Source organism: Mytilus edulis, chromosome 9, assembly GCF_963676685.1.
Source record: "Mytilus edulis chromosome 9, xbMytEdul2.2, whole genome shotgun sequence".
Taxonomy (NCBI): Eukaryota; Metazoa; Mollusca; class Bivalvia; order Mytilida; family Mytilidae; genus Mytilus; species Mytilus edulis.
This window is the reverse complement of record NC_092352.1, coordinates 63773075-63794155: the sequence shown is the minus strand read 5'-3', so window position 1 is coordinate 63794155 and position 21081 is coordinate 63773075. Positions and strand designations below refer to the sequence as shown.

Below are 21081 nucleotides of genomic sequence, written 5' to 3'. Positions count from 1 at the left end.
TTTCTTATGTCTTTATTTGAGTGACTGATATTTCACCTTTTTATTAGGTAATAAGACATTATCTCAATTTGTCTTGTAAAATAACTTAACCAATACATATATATATTGACACTTACAACCATGTGGATTTGTACTTTTGAATGTGACATCTAAAGGAAAATTCCATACAAACTGTTGACGTTCATCTCTACTTTTCTTTGTCATCTGTGTTATACCATCTTCTAAACCCTGTTCAAGATAATAACAAGAAATGGAGAATGTGTCCATGTGACACATATGATGCCACTGCTTGCAATATAATTTTATACCACAATAAAGGAATATAACTGAAGATTGGTTAAAGTAATGCTACCCAAATTCAAATTTGATCTGTGCTTTGTGCTAATGAACATAGCTAAAGTGCTTAATTTTGTAATAAAATTTGGTTGAGGCAAACTTAAGTTATATTTAGGGACCAGCGAAGTGTGAAAGTTCTTTACGGTGTGGAGCACAACAAAAACACTTAAGCATTTTACATCAATTTCACTAAAAGAACCTTTATTTGTTGATACATTGCTTGCAAAAAGTTGCTAGAAATAGTTGATCTTAAGGTAAAGTTATAATGTACAGTAAATAGGCTATGTCACAGATTTAAGCAAAATTTTGCATACAACTCTGGCTTGATGAGCTTAAACTGAAAATCGAAAAAATAATACATTTATCTCATTTATCATCAATAGTTGACACAGCATAGGTTTCTGACACAGAATGAATGTGGTCTAATGAACTTTAAAATTGTTTTTTGCTTTTGAGCAATTCACTATGCTGTTGAATATTAATTTCCTCAAAAAAAAAAAAAAAAATTGAAAAAAAATATTTTTCATTTCTGAAATATAAAATGAGAAAAATTGTACCCTCCCCCTCCCCAATTTTTTTTCACCTCCCCTTTCCCTTATTCCAAAAATAATCTCAATTCAAATTTCTAATTGAGTATGCTACAATAACTACTTATCTAAATACATCATAAAATATAAAATGTCATACATGCAGTCATGGTTAAAATTGATATTAATTAATAGTAACTTCTAACAAGAATGTGTCCATAGTACACAAATGCCCCACTCGCACTATTATTTTTTGTGTTGAGTGGACCGAGAAATTGGGGTAAAAACTCTAATTTGGCATTTAAATTAGAAAGATCATATCACAGGGAACATGTATACTAAGTTTCAAGTTGATTGGACTTTAACTTCATCAAAAACTACCTTGACCAAAAACTTTAACCTGAAGCGGGACGAACGGGTGGAGGGACGAACGGACGGAAGGACGTACCGGATGGAAGGACAGACGGACGGAACACGAAAGAACAGACACACAGACCAGAAAACATAATGCCCCTCTACGTACTATCTTAGGTGGGGCATACAAATTTCTTTACAGAAAATTATCTCAAGATAATCTTTATTTTTTAATATATAATTTTCAAACAGTGTAAGGGAGGTAATCAAACATATATATAAAACAGTATTCATTAAATGGAATTGATTACCTTCCTTACACTGCTTTTAAATTGTCTAAATTGTCCTTTATCCAGAAAAACCCTTGTTTTCTCCCTTTTTTGCCCCTATTTGCTAAAAGATTTGAGCCATAACCCTCCAATAACCATCCCTTTGTAGTATGGACACTTGTGGTATAATTTCAGAGAAATTTATACACTAAAACACAAGTTATAATTGACTGAAAACAACAAAAATGATTATTTGGGCCCCTTTTTTGGCCCCCAACTTATTGAAACCCCCCTTGGAGCAAGAACCTCAAAACTCAATTCCAGCCTTTCCTTTGTAGTTAGAAACCTTGTAGTATAATCTCAGAGAGATCCATACACTTAAACACAAGTTATTTTCTGTAAACTAGAAAAATGCTTCTTTTTGGCCCCTTATTCCTACATGTTCAACTTCAACAAACGATAACCACTGAATCAATCAGGGCAGCCAGGTGCATGAACATGCAGCGGGTATATGGATAGTTTTGTTTCCTCAACATACAAATTATATAATTGCAGTTTAAAGACCAAACAGCCTATTCAGTTCTACCAGTGATTTTTCTTTAAAATTTTGTGAGAATGTATTTCATGATTTAAGGGCATCCGATACAGTTTCAAGGGAATTAACTCTTGGCACGACGTTAAGCGTTTGAATTCCGCAAAACGTCACAAGAAACATAATGTAGATTTTTCCATGCTCTAATTTCTGTTTCTCCCGCATCTAATTTCTAAACCATTAATATTAGCGCATTTGATTTTAACATGATAACAGTCTAATAAAATCATGAAAATCATAAGAAATAAAAAACATTACTGTTTCTGTGAGATCTTCAACAAAATATTGTATAGTCAGCAATCTCAAGATGACTGACCCTTTTGGTGTAACTAATTTACATGTAATGCATGTCAATTATCATTTTTGATATTAGAAAGGCGCTACATTTAATGCCAGCTTTATACCAAGACTATGTCCTATACATTGATTGATTGTTGCTTGCTGAACGTCCACTGGCAAATATTTCATGCATGTTCAGGACGAATTATGATATAGTTTTTGTCTAAAAAAAAATGGTAAATTCAGAAGGAAAATGTTTATGGAATGATCATTGCACTTCAAAAGGCTGGAGGGGTTGTGGTATTTTTCTAGTTCAAACGTTTTGAAAGGCTATTATATATTTTTGTTTCTTGCACGCGTCACAGGAAGGCGGGCCACCAAAGCAAATATGTAATATACCCTTCCTTACTGTCATTATTATTTGAACTACTAGTAGTATTTGTTGTAAAAACATATCCTGATTCCCAAATTGATGTAAAAAAATAATGTTCAAGCAGAGGACATTTTTATTTTCATTCATTATCCATGATTAAGTCCAGATCCGAATTTCTGTCATTTTATTACAACACAGAAAACCAACAATGATATTTTTAAACTAATACCGAAAATTAAGGTACACTAAGAACAATTTATTCAATTTACCTATGTTAGATAAATAATGGTATTCCGTTAATATAAACAATGATACAACTTTAATAAAAGAACAAAGTTCCTATTACCTCCATGTAGCACGTATTTTATCTAATAAAGTAAAATCACAAAAATACTGAACTCCAAGGAAAATTCATAAGGCACGCAATAGTCAACAATATTTTTATAAGCCCGTAAAAATTTGACGAGACGTATTATGGTATACAAATGCCCTGCGTCCGTCTGTCCGTCGTAAACATGGTACAGCATATTATCCTATAATGTCATTAAACTGAACATGGGTTTTTTTCATGATGGTCAAACGATCTGTTTTCTTTTTGGTGAACTTTTTGAGTAACTAAAACAGGGGTGTTTTTTCACAGTCCGCGCTGTATCTCAAAAACGATTAATGATTATTACTTAAAACTTTACACACTTCTTAGTTATATGAATCTGAAGGTCTGTATATTTTTTGAGGACGATTCAAATTTTATTTTAGAGTTATTGAGTTTATGAAAAAAGAGGAGGTTTTCACATGTCGCGCCCCATCTCAGAAACTTTTGAATATTATTGCATAAAAAAATGACACATACTTGTTAGTTAAATCATTCTTAAGACCTGTATATTTTTTCGTGATGATTCTTTAATTCATTTTGAGTTCTCAGTGAATATTTATTGAGCTTCAATTTGGTATCATAGAAAACATGTTGTGGTATGCAAACTTCCTTTTGAGTAAGAACAAGGAATGAGTCAGGATATACTCAGCATGACTTCCTGTACAACCCCTGTGTTATTTTAAAAACATGTATTATGTTTTATTAAGACAACGGGCGTATCATATGCGTAGCGCAGCTGTTTATTTTGTTCTTTAATTTTTTTATATATAAGAGAAATGACAGCAAATACAATGCAATTTCAAATATAATTAATATTTACGAATGGCATAACTCTTTTAAAGAATAGTTGATATGCATTGATTTTTGAACGTGTCCATACGATATCAGTTTTATAGTTTGGCAAGAATTGAACACTTGAAAATCTAATTAAACATAAGGACCAGAGGGACAGACAGAGGAATGAACGTGCGATATTTTATGTACCCCGCAATGCGTTGAGCTGTAGTGAAAAAAAAACCATATAGTTATTTACCAATGAAATTACGCATGGGTAATATGACCAGTACTCTCGCTACTAATTCAATCGTTTTTGCCAAATCAAAAATTTCAAAATTATGGTACAATGTATAGTTTCTCTGTCTGGACAAAAACATCCTTTAGCATATTGAAGATTCTCCTTTGTAAGATTTTGCTTTTGTTTTCTGACAACATAAAAAAAAAGATGTGGTATAATCACCAATGAGACAACTCTCCACAAGAGACAAACTTGACACAGAAATTAACAACTATAGGTCACCATACGGTCTTCAACAATGAGCTAAGCCCATACCGCATAGTCAGCTATAAAAACTGTGAATTTTAAAACTGTTTAGGAGCCTCCAAATTTTATTCAATTGTAATCATTGTCCTGAAAAAAAAGTTTAATTTTAAGAATTAATGTGAAATTCTAACCAGATGCTCCGCAGGGCGCAGCTTTATACGACCGCAGAGGTTGAACCCTGAACAGTTGGGGCAAGTATGGACACAACATTCAAGCTGGATTCAGCTCTAAATTTGGATTGTGGTTAAATAGTTGACACAGCATAGGTTTCTGACACAGAATGAATGTGGTCTAATGAACTTAAAATATTTTTTTTGCCTTTGAGAAATTCACTATGCTGTTGAATATTAATCCTCTCAAAAAAATGTTTGTAAAGATTGTTTTAATTTATCAGTTGGTAGAAAAAGTGAATATATATACATTGTATATTGTATAAAACAATGATTTAAGTTGATTCAACTACTATTCTGGACAAAGAAAGATAACTCCAATTGAAAATTTCTTGCTATTGCACAATATTGTGCAATTAGATATTTCTTGCTATTGCGCAATACTGTGCAATTAAAAATATTTGCTATTGCACAATACTGTGCAATTGAAGATTTCTTGCTATAATAGCACAATACTAAATATAATAATTTTGGATCCTGATTTGAACCAACTTGAAAACTGGGCCCATAATCAAAAATCTATAAGTACATGTTTAGATTCAGCATATCAAAAAAGCCCAAGAATTCAATTTTTGTTAAAATCAAACTTAGTTTAATTTTGGACCCTTTGGACTTTAATGTAGACCAATTTGAAAACAGGACCAAAAAATTAAGAATCTACATACACAGTTAGATTTGGCATATCAAAGAACCCCAATTATTCAATTTTTGATGAAATCAAACAAAGTTTAATTTTGGACCCCAATTTGGACCAACTTGAAAACTGGGCCAATAATCAAAAATCTAAGTACATTTTAAGATTCAGAATATCAAAAAACCCCAAGGATTCAATTTTTGTTAAAATCAAACTAAGTTTAATTTTGGGCCCTTTAATTGGACCTTAATGTAGACCAATTTGAAAGCGGGACCAAAAATTAAGAATCTACATACAAAATCAATCCCAACCTTCCTTTTGTGGTCATAAACCTTGTGTCAAAATTTCATAGATTTCTATTTACTTAAACTAAAGTTATAGTGCGAAAACCAAGAAAATGCTTATTTGGGCCCTTTTTGGCCCCTAATTCCTAAAATATTGGGACCAAAACTCCCAAAATCAATCCCAACCTCCCTTTTGTGGTCATTAACCTTGTGTTAAAATTTCATAGATTTCTATTCACTTTTACTAAAGTTAGAGTGCAAAAACTAAAAGTATTCGGACGACGACGACGCCAACGTGATTTTCAATTTTTGCGGTCGTATAAAAAGTGATTAAAACGTGAATAGATGGATTTAAAGGAGTATTGTAATGAAACAGCAGCCCACCAAACAAAACAAAACAAACAAAAACAACATCTAGAGGTCAACATATGCATGATATGGTATACATTTTAATACATAAGTTAATACATGAGTGTGTACAGTACATGTACCTGTATGTCAAGTTCTAAATTGACGATTCTTTAATTTTAAAAGCCGTAAAAGTTATCAACAGTCTGTAATCACTTTTCTTGAGATGCAATTTTTATGATAAATCGCTTTTACCAAAGAATCTAGCACAGTGACATATATTTTTTATTTGAGATTTGGAGAAAGCATGACAAAATGCAGTTTATGCAGAAAATTAAATGATAAAAATGACATTTTCAGAAACACTTTATTTCAATATTTACTGGATTAAAAAAATACCACTTTGAGCATCTGGTCTGCAATGTCAAGCAAGGCTTGAATAATTGTATAGTCATTCGTGTATGGCTTTATTTTTTTCCTTATTGTTGCACTTATCATAGTTTCAAATTGAACCCGATCTTAATAATTTACAACGAAGAATGTTTGCTCCAAAAATTTAAAAACATTGCCTACCTTTTTTATAAGATTGCTCTTCTCCAATTTTCAGCCTCAATTTTCTCGAAAACGAGCACGGTTACCTATGTTTTATTTTGTGTTTTATTTTATTACTCGCCAAGGCCTATATATACAACATATATTTCAAAACTATAAAAATTACATTATATCAAAAAACTGTATCGGAAGCCCTTAAGGAACAAAATATGACGAAAAAAATTAGGGGTCACCCACTTAGTTTTGTCACTATAGCAACCGCAGTTTCGTGTTTTCCCGAATACTAACATAGTATTTGCTTGTAATCTAAACTCTCAAAACATTCCTTTATATCAAACCTACAAGCATAATTATTGCTTCACGTTAATTATATATATAAACAGTAGATTTATGTCTATCAAATATAGGTTCAAGAGTTTAAGACTCATATTGTTTTGATCTTTAAAAATATGATGTATTTCATTCCCCCAAAAGTAAAATGTAAGAATGAAAAACGTTTCAAGTTTAAAAAAAATATCTAACGGTACCAGTGATTTCTTCATAAACATTTCAAGAAGGAAAGTGCCATCTGTCACCTACCTTTCAAAAAAGGTATGAGCAATTTTCATGTTTTTTTCTCGTTCGTTTTGAAGAAAAGAGTTGTCTTCTTCAGAACATTGAATCTGATGTCATAGTACAAACTTTCATTGCTCTCGCACTATTTGAAAAAAATAGCAAATTGGTAGTTTGAAACCAACATTTACATGAATTTGTATGAATTGTTTTTAGCTTTTCTGATTACTTTATTCAACTTTGATTGAGTCTTAGCTTCACTTAGCTGTACAGAAGTAGAAAGATCCAAAACATCAAAGCACAAATCAGGTCTACTCTGTGTGGCAATCCAGTGTAACTGACCAACAATTTCTGGATATATACCATTCTTAATGTCAGCTCTATCAACTTGCTTCAGTTCATCTGTATAATCATGTTGTTGTAAGTATATATCATTGCCTTCATGTTGAATATTTAGACCTATATATCTGAAACTACTGTCTAGTTCTTTCCCACAATCAAATTTGTCCCTTAGTTGAAACAATCCTATGCGAATCAAGTAACTATATGTAAAAAAACAATCTATGGAGGAAAGGGTTAAGACAATTTGAAACGAAACAAATGACAAACGACAATGAATCTTTGTCATAACTTTATTTTTTAAGTTATTATAAGATTTCGTCAAATAAGCAGTATAAATAAATTTTAACTTCATTGCAAGATCGGACATTATTTTACGAGTATCATCCAAAAATAAGTTTAATTTATACATGCATACATGTACTCTTGCCAGCATGTCAAAACTTCTTAAATTATTTTTTATTGGCCTACCCTTCTGAATATTTAACCAGACTTCAACTTCATCAAAAACTACCTTGACCACAAACTAACTTTAAGCGGGACAGACGGACGGACCAGAAAACATAATGCCCATCATTGGGGCATAAAAATAACTTCCACCTATCTAATTTACCTGTACACAATTGGCGCAAATGAAAGACAAAATCTACGCAAGTGAAAGAATAAAAAAAAAGAAATGTAGATCGGCACAAATGCAAAAGTCAAATCAAAATTTATATTTTTTTATTTTTACTGGAACAAACCTAAGGTTAAATATAGTGTAGTATCTTTCGTGTCAGTTTATGTTAAATTTCCACTAGATATCAGCGCGACGTTTAATTCCTTTTTTCTTGGACGACGTATTTTTAAGCGTACACCATGTTGGAATTCGTGAAAAACATGAAATAGGACATTATTATTTGACGTTTTTTCTTTGCTAGAAACAACATCATAGAGCTTTTATGTCACTACCAAGTTGTGTTGGTTGATGCGCATAAACAATAGGCTGTTTGGTCTTTAAGGCAAGGGTTCTCCTTCAGAAATTCTGCATAATTTATTCAATAAACAACAAACTTTTTTGATGGGGAATGTAAGTAAGGGGGAAGAAAACTGATGTTCCTGTTCTGTACAGGTATTTTTCTCTGTTATATATTTATATCGGAGCACTCCCACTTGGGATATATGGGTTTAATGCTTAATCAAATTTTTACACAGTGTGGTGGGGTGCTTATAGGTTCAAAATCATTATATACAATGACTGTGATTTTAAAACAAGTGTTAATATCTTTCTATAATGTTTACAACAACAAAAAACTGACGGGAAATGGACATGCTTACATTTCCAAATGTGGGAAGCGTGAAAAAAAAAGAAAAAAAAAATCTGTTTTGAAAAAAAAAGGTGCAGGCAGGTCCGTCGAATAAGGAATTAAATTGGTGTGGCCTTATACTAAAGTTAGGTAGGGACCATCATCTACAAAATCAATCCCAACATTCCTTTCGTGGTATTGAACCTACTCATTTAATTTCATAGAGATTCATTCGCTTTAACAAAAATTATTGTTTGGAAACCAAATGTGTCTTCGGACAACAACGCAGACGACGACGCAGACAACATCATACCATTATATGATCCAAATTATTTTTTTGCGGTCGTATAAAAATATTGTAAAAATATACTCACAGAAGTTATTAACCAGTCTGGACCATAGTGTAAGCAGTATTTACAGTAAATATCATCAAAGCCTGGGAACTGAAAATTAAAAATGATAAGGTGAAAATTTTGTGTTCTAATTATAGTGCACACGCTGAAATGTCTTGTCTTCTTTACTAACATTTGATTTTGTGATAATAGTCCTAAAAATAAAGCTTTACTACAAGTATCATATAACCCTAAGTCCCTAACATGATCAAAGAAAATGAAGACAAACAAGAAATACATGTACATCAATTATAGTTGACATACATTTTGTATTGCTTATATAGACTTAACCAAGAAAACTAAACATTTACCAATGAACCATGAAAATGAGGTCAAGGTCTGATGAACCAATTGCCAGACAAACATGTACACCTTACAATCAATCTATGCATTACATGTACATATACTCACTCACTCACTCTTCCCTAGATCTTCCATCAATTTCTTCATTTTCCATCATTACTTGATGGACAATTGATGGAAATTTGATGGTACTTGATAGAATTCCATCTCCAACTAAAAAAATCCATCAAAGAATGATGGAAATTAGGAATGTTACTTCCATCAGCATTCTTTTGATGGAAAATTTGATGTCATCTTTAACCCCTGATGGAAAATTGGATGGCATTTTTACCCTCTGATGGAAAATTGGATGGCATTTTTACCCCCTGATGGAAAATATGATGGCACTTATTCCATCTGATGGTAAATAGGATGAAAATGAAAGAAGTTTGATGGAAATTGGACTTAAACATTTTCTTTGATGGAAAGTGGGATGGAATTTGGACTTAGAATATTTTGTTGATGGAAAGACTGAATTTTTCCATCAACTAGAAATATGAGCTGGTGATAGAAACAGGTGTCAGGTGCCAATCTGTTTTCTTTAACCTTTGAGTACAGGATGTGACATCATAAATGTACACAGAGTTTGAGGCCAAATGAGGGGAGCACATGTTTTTATGCATTTTTCTGCAATATCTATAACTTATAACATAAAGATAAACTACAAACAATTGATCCATATTTTTTATATAATATACAGCAATTATTCAAGATTTAGATAGTATATATTTATTAGAAGTACATTTCAAAGGAATCAGATTGTCACAACCCCCTAAACAAACCTCAACAAATCAACAAATCAACAAATTCAAATTTGAACTTTCAAAAACTAGCAGACAAGAAGCAAAGATGTCTTCTATCATGATCAAATCATGAATTTTACAATGGATGTAAAATCAAAAAGTTCTAATTTAAAATTTCTATTGACATTCAACAGTGCAGATGTATTATTCTGATGACATATGTTTCTTGGATCTAGGATTAGATTAGTGTGTACACTTATTTTGGATTACATCTTTTGGTAAGTACAATACGTATCAGAATTTCCACCATTTTGAATATATGTACATGCTCTTTTAGTTCAAAGTAGCAATATATATATAGTGATATCTAAAGTGTTTATTAACTTTTAAGAGTCTAGAAAAAAAGTACCATAGATTTATAAAAAATATTAATAAAGAAGATGTGGTATGATTGCCAATGAGACAACTCTCCACAAGAGACAATATGACACAAAAAATATGCATAAACATACATTTGTATTATAGAATTATGTAGGACAGGAGTCATATTTTGTTTCATTTTAAAACATTATTTGTTTTATAAAATAGAACTTCTAATAAAGTAATTTTGCTATAAAATTAGAGATCTGTGGTATGACTGACAATAAGACATTTATATATCAACAAATGACAAAACAATATATCTTTATATATATCCATGTATAGTATGTACACTAACCACCAAAATTATGATCTAAACAGTACCATTATGTTAATAGTACAATGATTATTAAAACAAAATAAACAACTGCGCCATGAATCATCAACAAAAAGTATACAGATCTTTAGATTAATATAACAAAAAAGTGTTTAAAGTTTTAAGCCATAATCATGAATTGTTTTTGAGATACGGTGCAACATGTGACAGACACCGGACATTTGTATACCATAAATAAAAAGAAAGGACAACCTCTTTAGATATTGCCCCTGCAAGTGACACATTTATACAAATCTTTTCAAAAAGTGTTATTTTCGTTTGACAATTTCAGAATTGAGAAAGAATGTAACTGCAACTAACTTTATATCTTTATAATTTAAACTTATTCTTTTATATGCTAGAATCTTTTATTTTTATTTTGCAGAATTTTCCATCAACAAATTCAACTTTAAGGACAGCAAGTTCAATAGGACATGCACTAAAATAAAAGATGCACACATGTGACAGGTGTGAAGAGAACAAATACAATGTTTTATTAAATCACAGAATATGCCATATATATATACCGGTATATATGATTTTCTAAAGACATTTTCCTTATTCATCCATCAAATTCCATCTGATGGTCGATTCTCCATCAAGTTTCCATGCATTTTACATGTAATGGAAAATATTCCATTGGTTTTCAATTTCATGGAAAATGTTCCATCAGTTTTCCATCTGATAGCAAAAACACCATCAGTTTTCCATCAGATGGCAAAAATACTATCAATTATCCATCAGTCTTAGACAGATGGTAAAAATACCATCAATTATCCATCAGATGGAAATTATGCCATCAATTTTCCATCATCATGAACACAAATTCCATCTAACAATTTCCATCAACCATTTTCCCGCATTGATGGAAAGTTGATGGAAAGTTGTTCCAATACTCCATCAACATGATGGAATTCGATGGCATTTTTTTAAAAAGTTTGATGGAAAATCTAGATAAGGGAGTTGACATATTTCATATTGCTTATAATTATAGTATCTAAGAAACAAACTAACCATGAAAACTTAACATTGACCAATGTACCATGAAAATTAGGTCAAGGTCAGAGTATACCTGCCAGACAACATATACACCTTACAATCATTCCATACAACAAATACAGCTGACCTGTTGCTTATAATTTAAGAAAAACAGACCAAATCACAATAAGTACAATACTGTGCAATTGAGGATTTCTTGCTATTGTGCTATTGCGCAATACTGCACAATTGAAGATTTCTTGCTTTTGTGCAAAAATGTGCTATAGCACAATACTATGCAATTGAAGATTTCCTTCTACATGTATTGCACAATACTTCATATAATTTACTAATCATGTTTGGTGAGTTTCTCCTGCCATATCAGTATTTTTTGCTTTTAAATGTAAATCAGAAAGAATCAATGGAAAAATTTGTAAGGGTTCCGCAGAACCCAGTGTCTCGCCTGCTTTTGCTGTAAATCGCAAGGTCAACAAAAATTATGAAAAAAATCAATAAAAATATTGCATTTTATACTATCTTTTGATTGTAAAAAGCTTCTGTCCAAGTTTGGTAAAAACCAGGATAGTTTATGAATCTAATTAATGTTTTAAAAACTTGTAACTGCAGACTGTATGAACAAAAAATGTAATGTTAACAGGAAGAAAAACTAAGTCCATTTATAAGTAAAATACGTATACAGGTAAACAGGAACAAAATTTTAACAAAATTACCTTCTAGATACTAGATTTTGATCATAAACAAGCTTCTGTCCAAGTTTGGTACAAATCAAAAATAGTAAAAGAATTAAGTTATAAAAATTTTAAAAACTTGAACCACAGAGTGAATGTGTTGTTTCCTGGCAGAAAATCTAAGTCCATTTAAAAGTAAAATACAGAAAAAATGGATTTTTTTTTTTACAAAATTTACTTCTGGATACTATCTTCTGATCATAAACAAGCTTCTGTCCAAGTTGGGTACAAACCCAGGATAGTTTAAGAAAGTTATTAAAATTTTAAAAACTTTAACCAAAGAGTGAATGTAATGTTTCCCGGCTTACAAACCTGCTCGTGCATTTTTCATTGTAATTCAACGCAAATTTATTTTCTAAGATACCTGGGACGATCTTATTTCACAAAGGATTTCTATTGTCTACTTATTGTACCTCAAACTTATTTACCCGATGTAGGTCTTTAAGTTGAGGTTCAATTCAGATAAAGTTAATCGGGCATGACTAATTAGATACGCCCTCTTAAAATCAGGGGGTCCGAAATAGGATTGTGAAAAAACACCCAGCAAAATACCTTAATTTACAATTTCAAGAACTAAGTCTTGTTTGATTCAAAGTGCTTTTGGTTGCTTCAATATCTTCGATCCATAATTAGGCGATATTTTGTGGAAATTAATAACCTGTCCCGAACCGAGAGATGTTGGCTGCAATAGGAATTAATTTATAAAAAAGTCCATATCTCATTTACTTATAGTGGCCGTTATTGATTGTAAATTCATGACGTTTTGTTTATGGCATTCGTCTATCGTGGAGAAAAAAGAGGGAAGGAGGGCTTAACTTACGAGTTCGATCATTATGGTTCAAATCTATTCTATTACGGCATACGTTTTACCTCTAGTGACCGCTCTGCCTTATTGTAAAAAGTGCCACTATAAATTTGTAAACATTTGCTTTAAATTGATCCACTTTGAATCTAGTCGTGAACATGCATGACATATTTGCCACTGGACACAAAGGAGCAAACAAGAGTGCACATGCTGAAATGTCTCGCCTTCTATACTAATCATTGATATTATGTAGATAGTCCTAAGTATAAAGCTTTATTACAACTGTCTCATAAACTTAACATTAACCAAGATAACTAAACAAAGACCAATGAACCATGAAAATGAGGTCAAGGTCAGATGAACCATGCCAGGCAGACATGTACAGCTAACAATGCTTCTATACAACATATATAGTTGACCTATTACTTACAGTTTAAGAAAAATAGACCAAAACACAAAAAAACTTAACACTGTGCAATGAACCGTGAAAATGATGTCAGGGTCAAAAGAAACCTGCGCTACTGACATAAAGATCATAAAATATTTCCATACACCAAATATAGTTGACCTATGGCATATAGTATTAGATAAAAAAACCAAAACTCAAAAACTTAACTTTGACCACTGAACCATGAAAATGAGGTCAAGGTCACATGACATCTGCCCGCTAGACATGTACACCTTACAATCATTCCATACAACAAATATAGTAGACATATTGCATATAGTATGAAAAAAAACAGACCAAAACACAAAAATTTAACTATAACCACTGAACCATGAAAATGAGGTCAAGGTCACATGACATCTGCCCGCTAGACATGTACACCTTACAATCATTCCATATAACAAATATAGTAGACCTATTGCATATAGTACGAAAGAAACAGACCAAAACACAAAAATTTACCTATAACCACTGAACCATGAAAATGAGGTCAAGGTCAGATGACACCTTACAGTCCTTCCATACACCGAATATACTAGCCCTATTGCTTATAGTATCTGAGATATGGACTTGACCACCAAAACTTAACCTTGTTCACTGATCCATGAAATGAGGTCGAGGTCAAGTGAAAACTGTCTGACAGACATGAGGACCTTGCAAGGTACGCACATATCAAATATAGTTATCCTATTACTTATAATAAGAGAGAATTCAACATTACAAAAAATTTGAACTTTTTTTTCAAGTGGTCACTGAACCATGAAAATGAGGTCAAGGACATTGGACATGTGACTGACGGAAACTTCGTAACATGAGGCATCTATATACAAAGTATGAAGCATCAAGGTCTTCCACCTTCTAAAATATAAAGCTTTTAAGAAGTTAGCTAACACCGCCGCCGCCGTAGCTGCCGGATCACTATCCCTATGTCGAGCTTTCTGCAACAAAAGTTGCAGGCTCGACAAAAATTAATCAGCTTCATTTGTTGATTTATAATCATTTGTCCTCAGTTGATTAAAGTCTCAAACAGTTTTCCAATTTTTATATATTTCATTTTTATTTACATTTGAATTTTTATGCGTAAATCTTAGCATTTCTTCCATCATTTTTCTCTTTGCATTTAATCTTTTTTTTTAATATTAAAAACGCGTTGTCGTAGTACACATCAGGGGTTACATTGTATAATTTCCAGCAAAACTAATAGGGGAGGGACTAGAACAGAAAAACAATCTTCATGGAGTGGCAATAACTCATATATTGAAGCGTACAATGACGGCTGTCTCGTCTAGGTGACAACATTTGCTGTTTCAAGTTTATTTATATCTCAGACTGGTATAATAGTTACATAAAAGCAACAAAAAATAAAAATGATAAAAAAAGGTTGACAACAATTTATAAAAAAGATTCAACTTATTTTGAGCGTTTCATTTTTTTTTATGTATATTTTCTTGCTGATCGGTTTTGTTATATTTATATTTCATCTACAATTGTTCTAGCAAAAGACACAAAAAATGTTGTTAAAATCAGCCATGCGACTTATTTAAAAAAGATTAAGCTGACCTTTCTTATTGTTTACACATTTCAATTATTCAACTCGTGCGTAGATCGTCTTTCCCTCTAATGTTTTTTAAGGTAAAGATAGCGTGGAATTCTCATTGCACCAGGCATCTGATATACATTCTTATTATTTTTTGATCGGACAAAGCTGCGTATTTATATAACCAATAAGCCAAACGAACGCACCCATTTAGCAATGGTATACTGTGGGACGGGAGGGGTCTAGAAATGTCAATATTTCTATACCCAAGCGAATCTTTGTTTTGAATAAAAGGAGATAAAAGGTATACATGAATGCGACAGCAACCCAAAGACACAGATAAATAAAAATATTTAGAGTCAACATTCGGTCTTTTTTATAGAACATTCCGTATACAAAATAATAAGCTCAAAACCGACCCATGACTAAATAATAGTTATACGGAGTTAATTCAATAATATTTTCCGTCAAATATAATAATCACAAGTGTTTGAAAAATTTCACCTGCCGTTTTTTTATTTTGATTGGTGAAAATTTAAGAAGTTTTAATATATACCAGTAAAAGAACAAGAGGCTCTCAAGAGCCTGAATCGCTCACCTGAATTTTTTTGGTTTAATCTCTCATCAATGATTATTTTGGCTTTTCAATTTATTTAAATGTTCTTTGAATCATCCTATTTTCTTCAAAAGCAAAAAAAAATAATTTTCTCCTATGTTCTATTTTAGCCATACATGCCATAGGAGCTATGTTTCTTGACATACAAGGAAATGAAATATAAAATTTATACTAGATACTCTGAAACTCTGAAACTCATTTAGCCTAAGTTTGGCTGAAATTGATACAGCAGTTTCAAAAGAGAAGATTTTTTAAAGTAAGTCAACATGATGAACATATTGTGAAAAAAGTTTTTAAAGGGCAATAACTCCTAAAGAGGTCAATTGACAATTTTGGTCAAATTGACTTATTTGTAGATCTTACTTTGCTGATCATTTTTGCTGTTTACAGTTTATCTTTATCTATAATAATATTCAAGATAATGACCAAAAACTGCAAAATTTCCTAAAAAATTACCAATTAAGTGGCAGCAACCCAACAATTGGATGTTTGATTCATCTGAAAATTTCAGGGCTGATAGATATTGACCTAATGAACATTTTTACTCCTGTCAGATTTGCTCTTAATGCTTTCGTTTTTGAGATATAAGCCAAAAACTGCATTTGACCCCTATGTTCTATTTTAAGTAACGGCGGCCATGTTTTTTGACGGATCAAAAATCAAAGCACACACATTGTGCAGGATAATCTAAGGAACAATCATGCTAAGTTTTAACCAAATCCATTCAGTAGTTTCAGAGGAGAAGATTTTTTAAAGTTAGCAAATATGATGAACAAATTGTGAAAAATTGTCATTAAAGGACAATAACCCCTTAAGGGGTCAATTGACAATTTTGGTCATATTAACTTATTTGTAGATCTTACTTTGCTGATCTTTTTTGCTGTTTACAGTTTATCTTTATCTATAATAATATTCAAGATAATGACCAAAAACTGCAAAATTTCCTTAAAATTACCAATTAAGTGGCAGCAACCCAACAATGGTTTGTTTGATTCATCTGAAAATTTCAGGGCTGATAGATCTTTACCTAATGAACATGTTTACCCCATGTCAGATTTGCTCTAAATGCTTTCGTTTTTGAGATATAAGCCAAAAACTGCATTTGACCCCTATGTTCTATTTTGAGTAACTGCGGCCATGTTTTTTGACGGATCAAAAATCGAAGCGCACATTTTGTGCAGGATATACTAAGGAACAACCATGTTAAGTTTCATTCAAATCCATTCAGTAGTTTCAGAGGAGAAGATGTTTGAAAAATTGTTAACGACGACGACGACGTCGACGACGACGACGGACGCCAAGTGATGAGAAAAGCTCACATGGCCTTTTAGGCCAGGTGAGCTAAAAACACTTCACTGTATAATAAAACGGTAAAATAAATATGGATAATGGATGACGACCAGCGGCGAATAAAATTAATATTCAGAAAGATTACGTGTAAATATAATAAGAGTATTAACCCCGTTTTTTTAATAGACTGACAAGCTGAGTTTTTTTTTTATCGTATAAGTTCACAATATATTAGTTCGCAGTAAGAAAAGTCACCCGACCCGGACACATTTCCGACTCTGTCAGTCTATGCTCTTACTATATGATGCCACTTGTTAAGCGTTGCAATAGAATACCAATTCAATTAACGTCTTTGTTTGACCAGTTCGGGATTCGAACAAATTTAATGACCTCCTGCTCTCGAGGCGAACGAGACCAACCAGGAGAGCGGTAGTGACCGGTAGTACAGAATATCATACCAAAAACTAAAGTACAATACACAATACAGTTTCAGAGATTTTTTACAGTAACTAAAGCGAGCTAAAAGTATCTAATATCCTAAATTGAATGCGTGAAATGATATTGTAAACTACACGTAAACATGGATGATCGACTTCAGGGTAGATTTTATGGATCAAATTAAAAACTCTTGCATCTATTATTTGAGTGGTCCAAATATTGCCTGCTGTTTTAAGTCTTAATTTCTGTCCTTATTCAATATACCCCCATTTTCTAGAGGTATTTTAAAGTTTCACCTCCAACCTCACTGTCGACCTCCTATTGTACGACCTACCTATTGTATTTAAAATTTATGTGTTATAGTCATTAACACGCATGAAATATTTGCTACTGAACGTATTTGCAAACAACAATCAATCAATTTAATTAATTTCTCTCTTACAGTACTAGTACTTAGCACACAAAGACAAGATATTGTAAAATGCTATAATTTACAATTTCCATGTAAATTTTTATGTTGTTTTGTTTTGGGTTGTTTTTTTTTTGGGGGGTGGGGGGGGGTCTCTTCAGTTTATCACATTACTGACTGCTTATTCGAAAGTTTTAAATATTTTTTTACTATTGTTCTTATCAAATGTTTAAATACGATTTATAACATATGATTTTTTTTTGGTCAGGCAAGGATAAAATTAATAAAGATAAAAGTTTTTTTTTAGGTGTTTTAGCTTCATTTAGATATGAAAAGGGAATAACGGACGACTAAATTAAAGTGTTTGTTTTCATATAATATATTAAACTTGCAAATATATCTCACCCAACACTTTTGATCGTGACAGTGAAACCTCAGTGGCGGATCCAGAGGGGGCGTAGAGGGCGTACGCCCCCCCCTTTTGCTCGGGCTTTTTTTTTTTTTGGTAAAATAATTAATTAGACTAGACTTCGTGAACTTTGCCATTTCTTGTGTACTGTAGTATTTAATTTTTATGCAACAATTCTTTACTTATAAAGATATTTGTCGCTGGAATTTACTGATTGTCAAAGTCATGTAATTCTCAATGGTGGAGTTGAACAGCGCGTCGAAAAAAAACGTCGCTTAGTCATTTTGAAATTCAAATTACAGTAACACATTGCTTAGGCTGAGGATGGCAATCATGACACCTTCAAAGCGACGCAGGATTGAGCAAGAACGTATTAACTTCTATTTGACTATTCCACCAACTAATCTATAGACTATTACACTCACATGAATAAAAGTTCCACGGCAATATTATTTACCGACGAAAACATGTTTAACACCAAATGCCCCAGCCAATTTTAAAATAACATAGCTGAATAATGATCCCCAGTCAGTATAAGCTCTAGATATATTTAAAGTCTAAGGTGCGAACCATTTGATTTGAGGAGACAGTTTGAGATATTTGTGAGAGAAAAAATAACTCTGATTTTTGCCTTAAACAAAAATTCTGGCTGTATCTGGATTGACAACAATAATCATGTCCACTGTTTTTGCTATTAGAAACAAAAATTTCCAACAGAATTATTTTGCATTTAATGAACATGATGAATAAAACTGGCATTTTTTTTTGGTGGCTGGGGTTTGCATGTCTGAACGGAATGTCTGTTTCGCCGAACTGATATATTAAATACTTTTTTTCAAGACCAGACGGCGACCTGCCTGATGGGTGTGGCCTTGATGTCTCCATTTGTCGACCGTCATTCATAAATTCGTTGTCATTTCAGACTCATTCTTGGCCTTTGGTTGATTTGGAACTCATCACTTCCCTTAATTTTGTTGGGTGAAACATATCAACCAAACATGTTTGAATAAGAAATTGCTTGTTTGTCTTTTTTAACTTGTGCCGGCCGTATTGTAAATTTCATTGACTACCCCGGCGTATATCTTGTTTACAACAATTAAGAAATCTGCGAAGTTATGATAACTTAACTTACAACAAAACAGCGAGAATTTTCCATGTCTATTTTCTATTGACAAGTCCTACATTAAATTTATCAGTTCATATAAATCCATACTATCATTTTATAATAGACAATTTAGAAAGAATACCGCATCGAAAATATCTAACCCTTACACTTTACAGCAACTACAAAATATATATGCCCCACGCCAGTAACCGTTTGAAAAGTGCATATTATACTTATTTTATATTTTTAGCCCCAAAAAGGTCCCAAAATTTTTTCGCCTCTCTCCGCTCGCCGATCTTTCAGAACTTCGCCCCCCTTTCCAAAATCCTGGATCCGCTCTGAACCTAATTTGATACTGTTTTATTCATTGAAGTTTGCATGCATAGTTCTTATTCAAAAAAAAAAACCACCCAAATAAAGCAAGATCTATTAATTAATTGGACTGAATAGACAAAACTAATTGTTTGCATTCGCATGTATCTTAATGTAGGAAAATTACTAAATTAGAAACAAAAGGAACATTTACCGGATGAATATTGTGAAGGACCTAATGCATTTAGGACTGTCCGATTAGAAGTTCTTAAACAAGCTGTATAAAAAGCTAATTGTTGGAAGAGTTTACTTACTGTTTTTTAAGGTCTGATCTTTACGATTCTATTTCATGATTATTGACAGATCAAAAACATCAAGTATATATAGCATGAAGTTGTTGGGCATACTATTCATTGGTCAGTTATAAATGAGGTCTGTATGGGGGTTTTGATCGCCTGATTTATTAGTAAGAAATCGTTATTCTGAAAATTTGGCTAAAAAAATATAAATTTACCCCTAATTTTGTAAAACTATCCTTTGGTGTTATTTAGATGGTTTTTTTTTTATCATAAATAAATAACTATATGATGTATTGCCATTAAATCGGTCCGTTTTCATGTCAATTTGGTAACTGTTAATTGTACATATCAGTCTGAGTACTGTTAAACTATCATTTAAGTTTAACATATTTAGACTCGTCCAGTTCAGGGGAATTAGGTTTCTGCATGTGCTTTTTATGTACTTTTCTTATATTTTTGACGGTTTGTAAGTCAGTAAAAGTTCAATGATTAAGTTAATATTGACATTAAAAGACCTCCTCACAAAAAGGGCTGTTCAAATCCCCTCGCCCTTTCGGGCTCGGGGATCTGAACACCCCTTTTTGTTCGGAGGTCTTTTAATATCAATATTAACTTATCATTGAACTTTTACTATTACAAAAAACCATTTTTAAGTAAAATTACAGAAAAAAAGGCATTTTATTTTTAAAAAATTTACTTCTGGATCTTATTATGTTATGATCAACCAGGTGCTCCGCAGGGCGCAGCTTTATACGACCGCAGAGGTCGAACCCTGAACAGTTTGGGCAAGTATGGACAAAACATTCTAGCGTGATACAGCTCTGAATTTGGATTGTGATCAAATTTTTGACATTACATGGGTTTTTTTTTTTACACAAAACAAT

General features: G+C 32.1%; 1 protein-coding gene across 1 annotated transcript in view; it reads right to left on the bottom strand.

The window, feature by feature from the left end:
* The window catches only part of LOC139488803 (B9 domain-containing protein 1-like), a 55270-nt gene that overhangs the window by 28606 nt on the left and 5583 nt on the right, over positions 1 to 21081 (bottom strand). The window contains exons 2-3 of the mRNA XM_071274724.1: positions 8964 to 9032; positions 117 to 228 (exon numbers count right to left, since the gene is read on the bottom strand). Of these exons, the coding sequence (XP_071130825.1) occupies positions 117 to 228; positions 8964 to 9032 (181 nt within the window). The remainder of the gene's footprint in view (positions 1 to 116; positions 229 to 8963; positions 9033 to 21081) is intronic.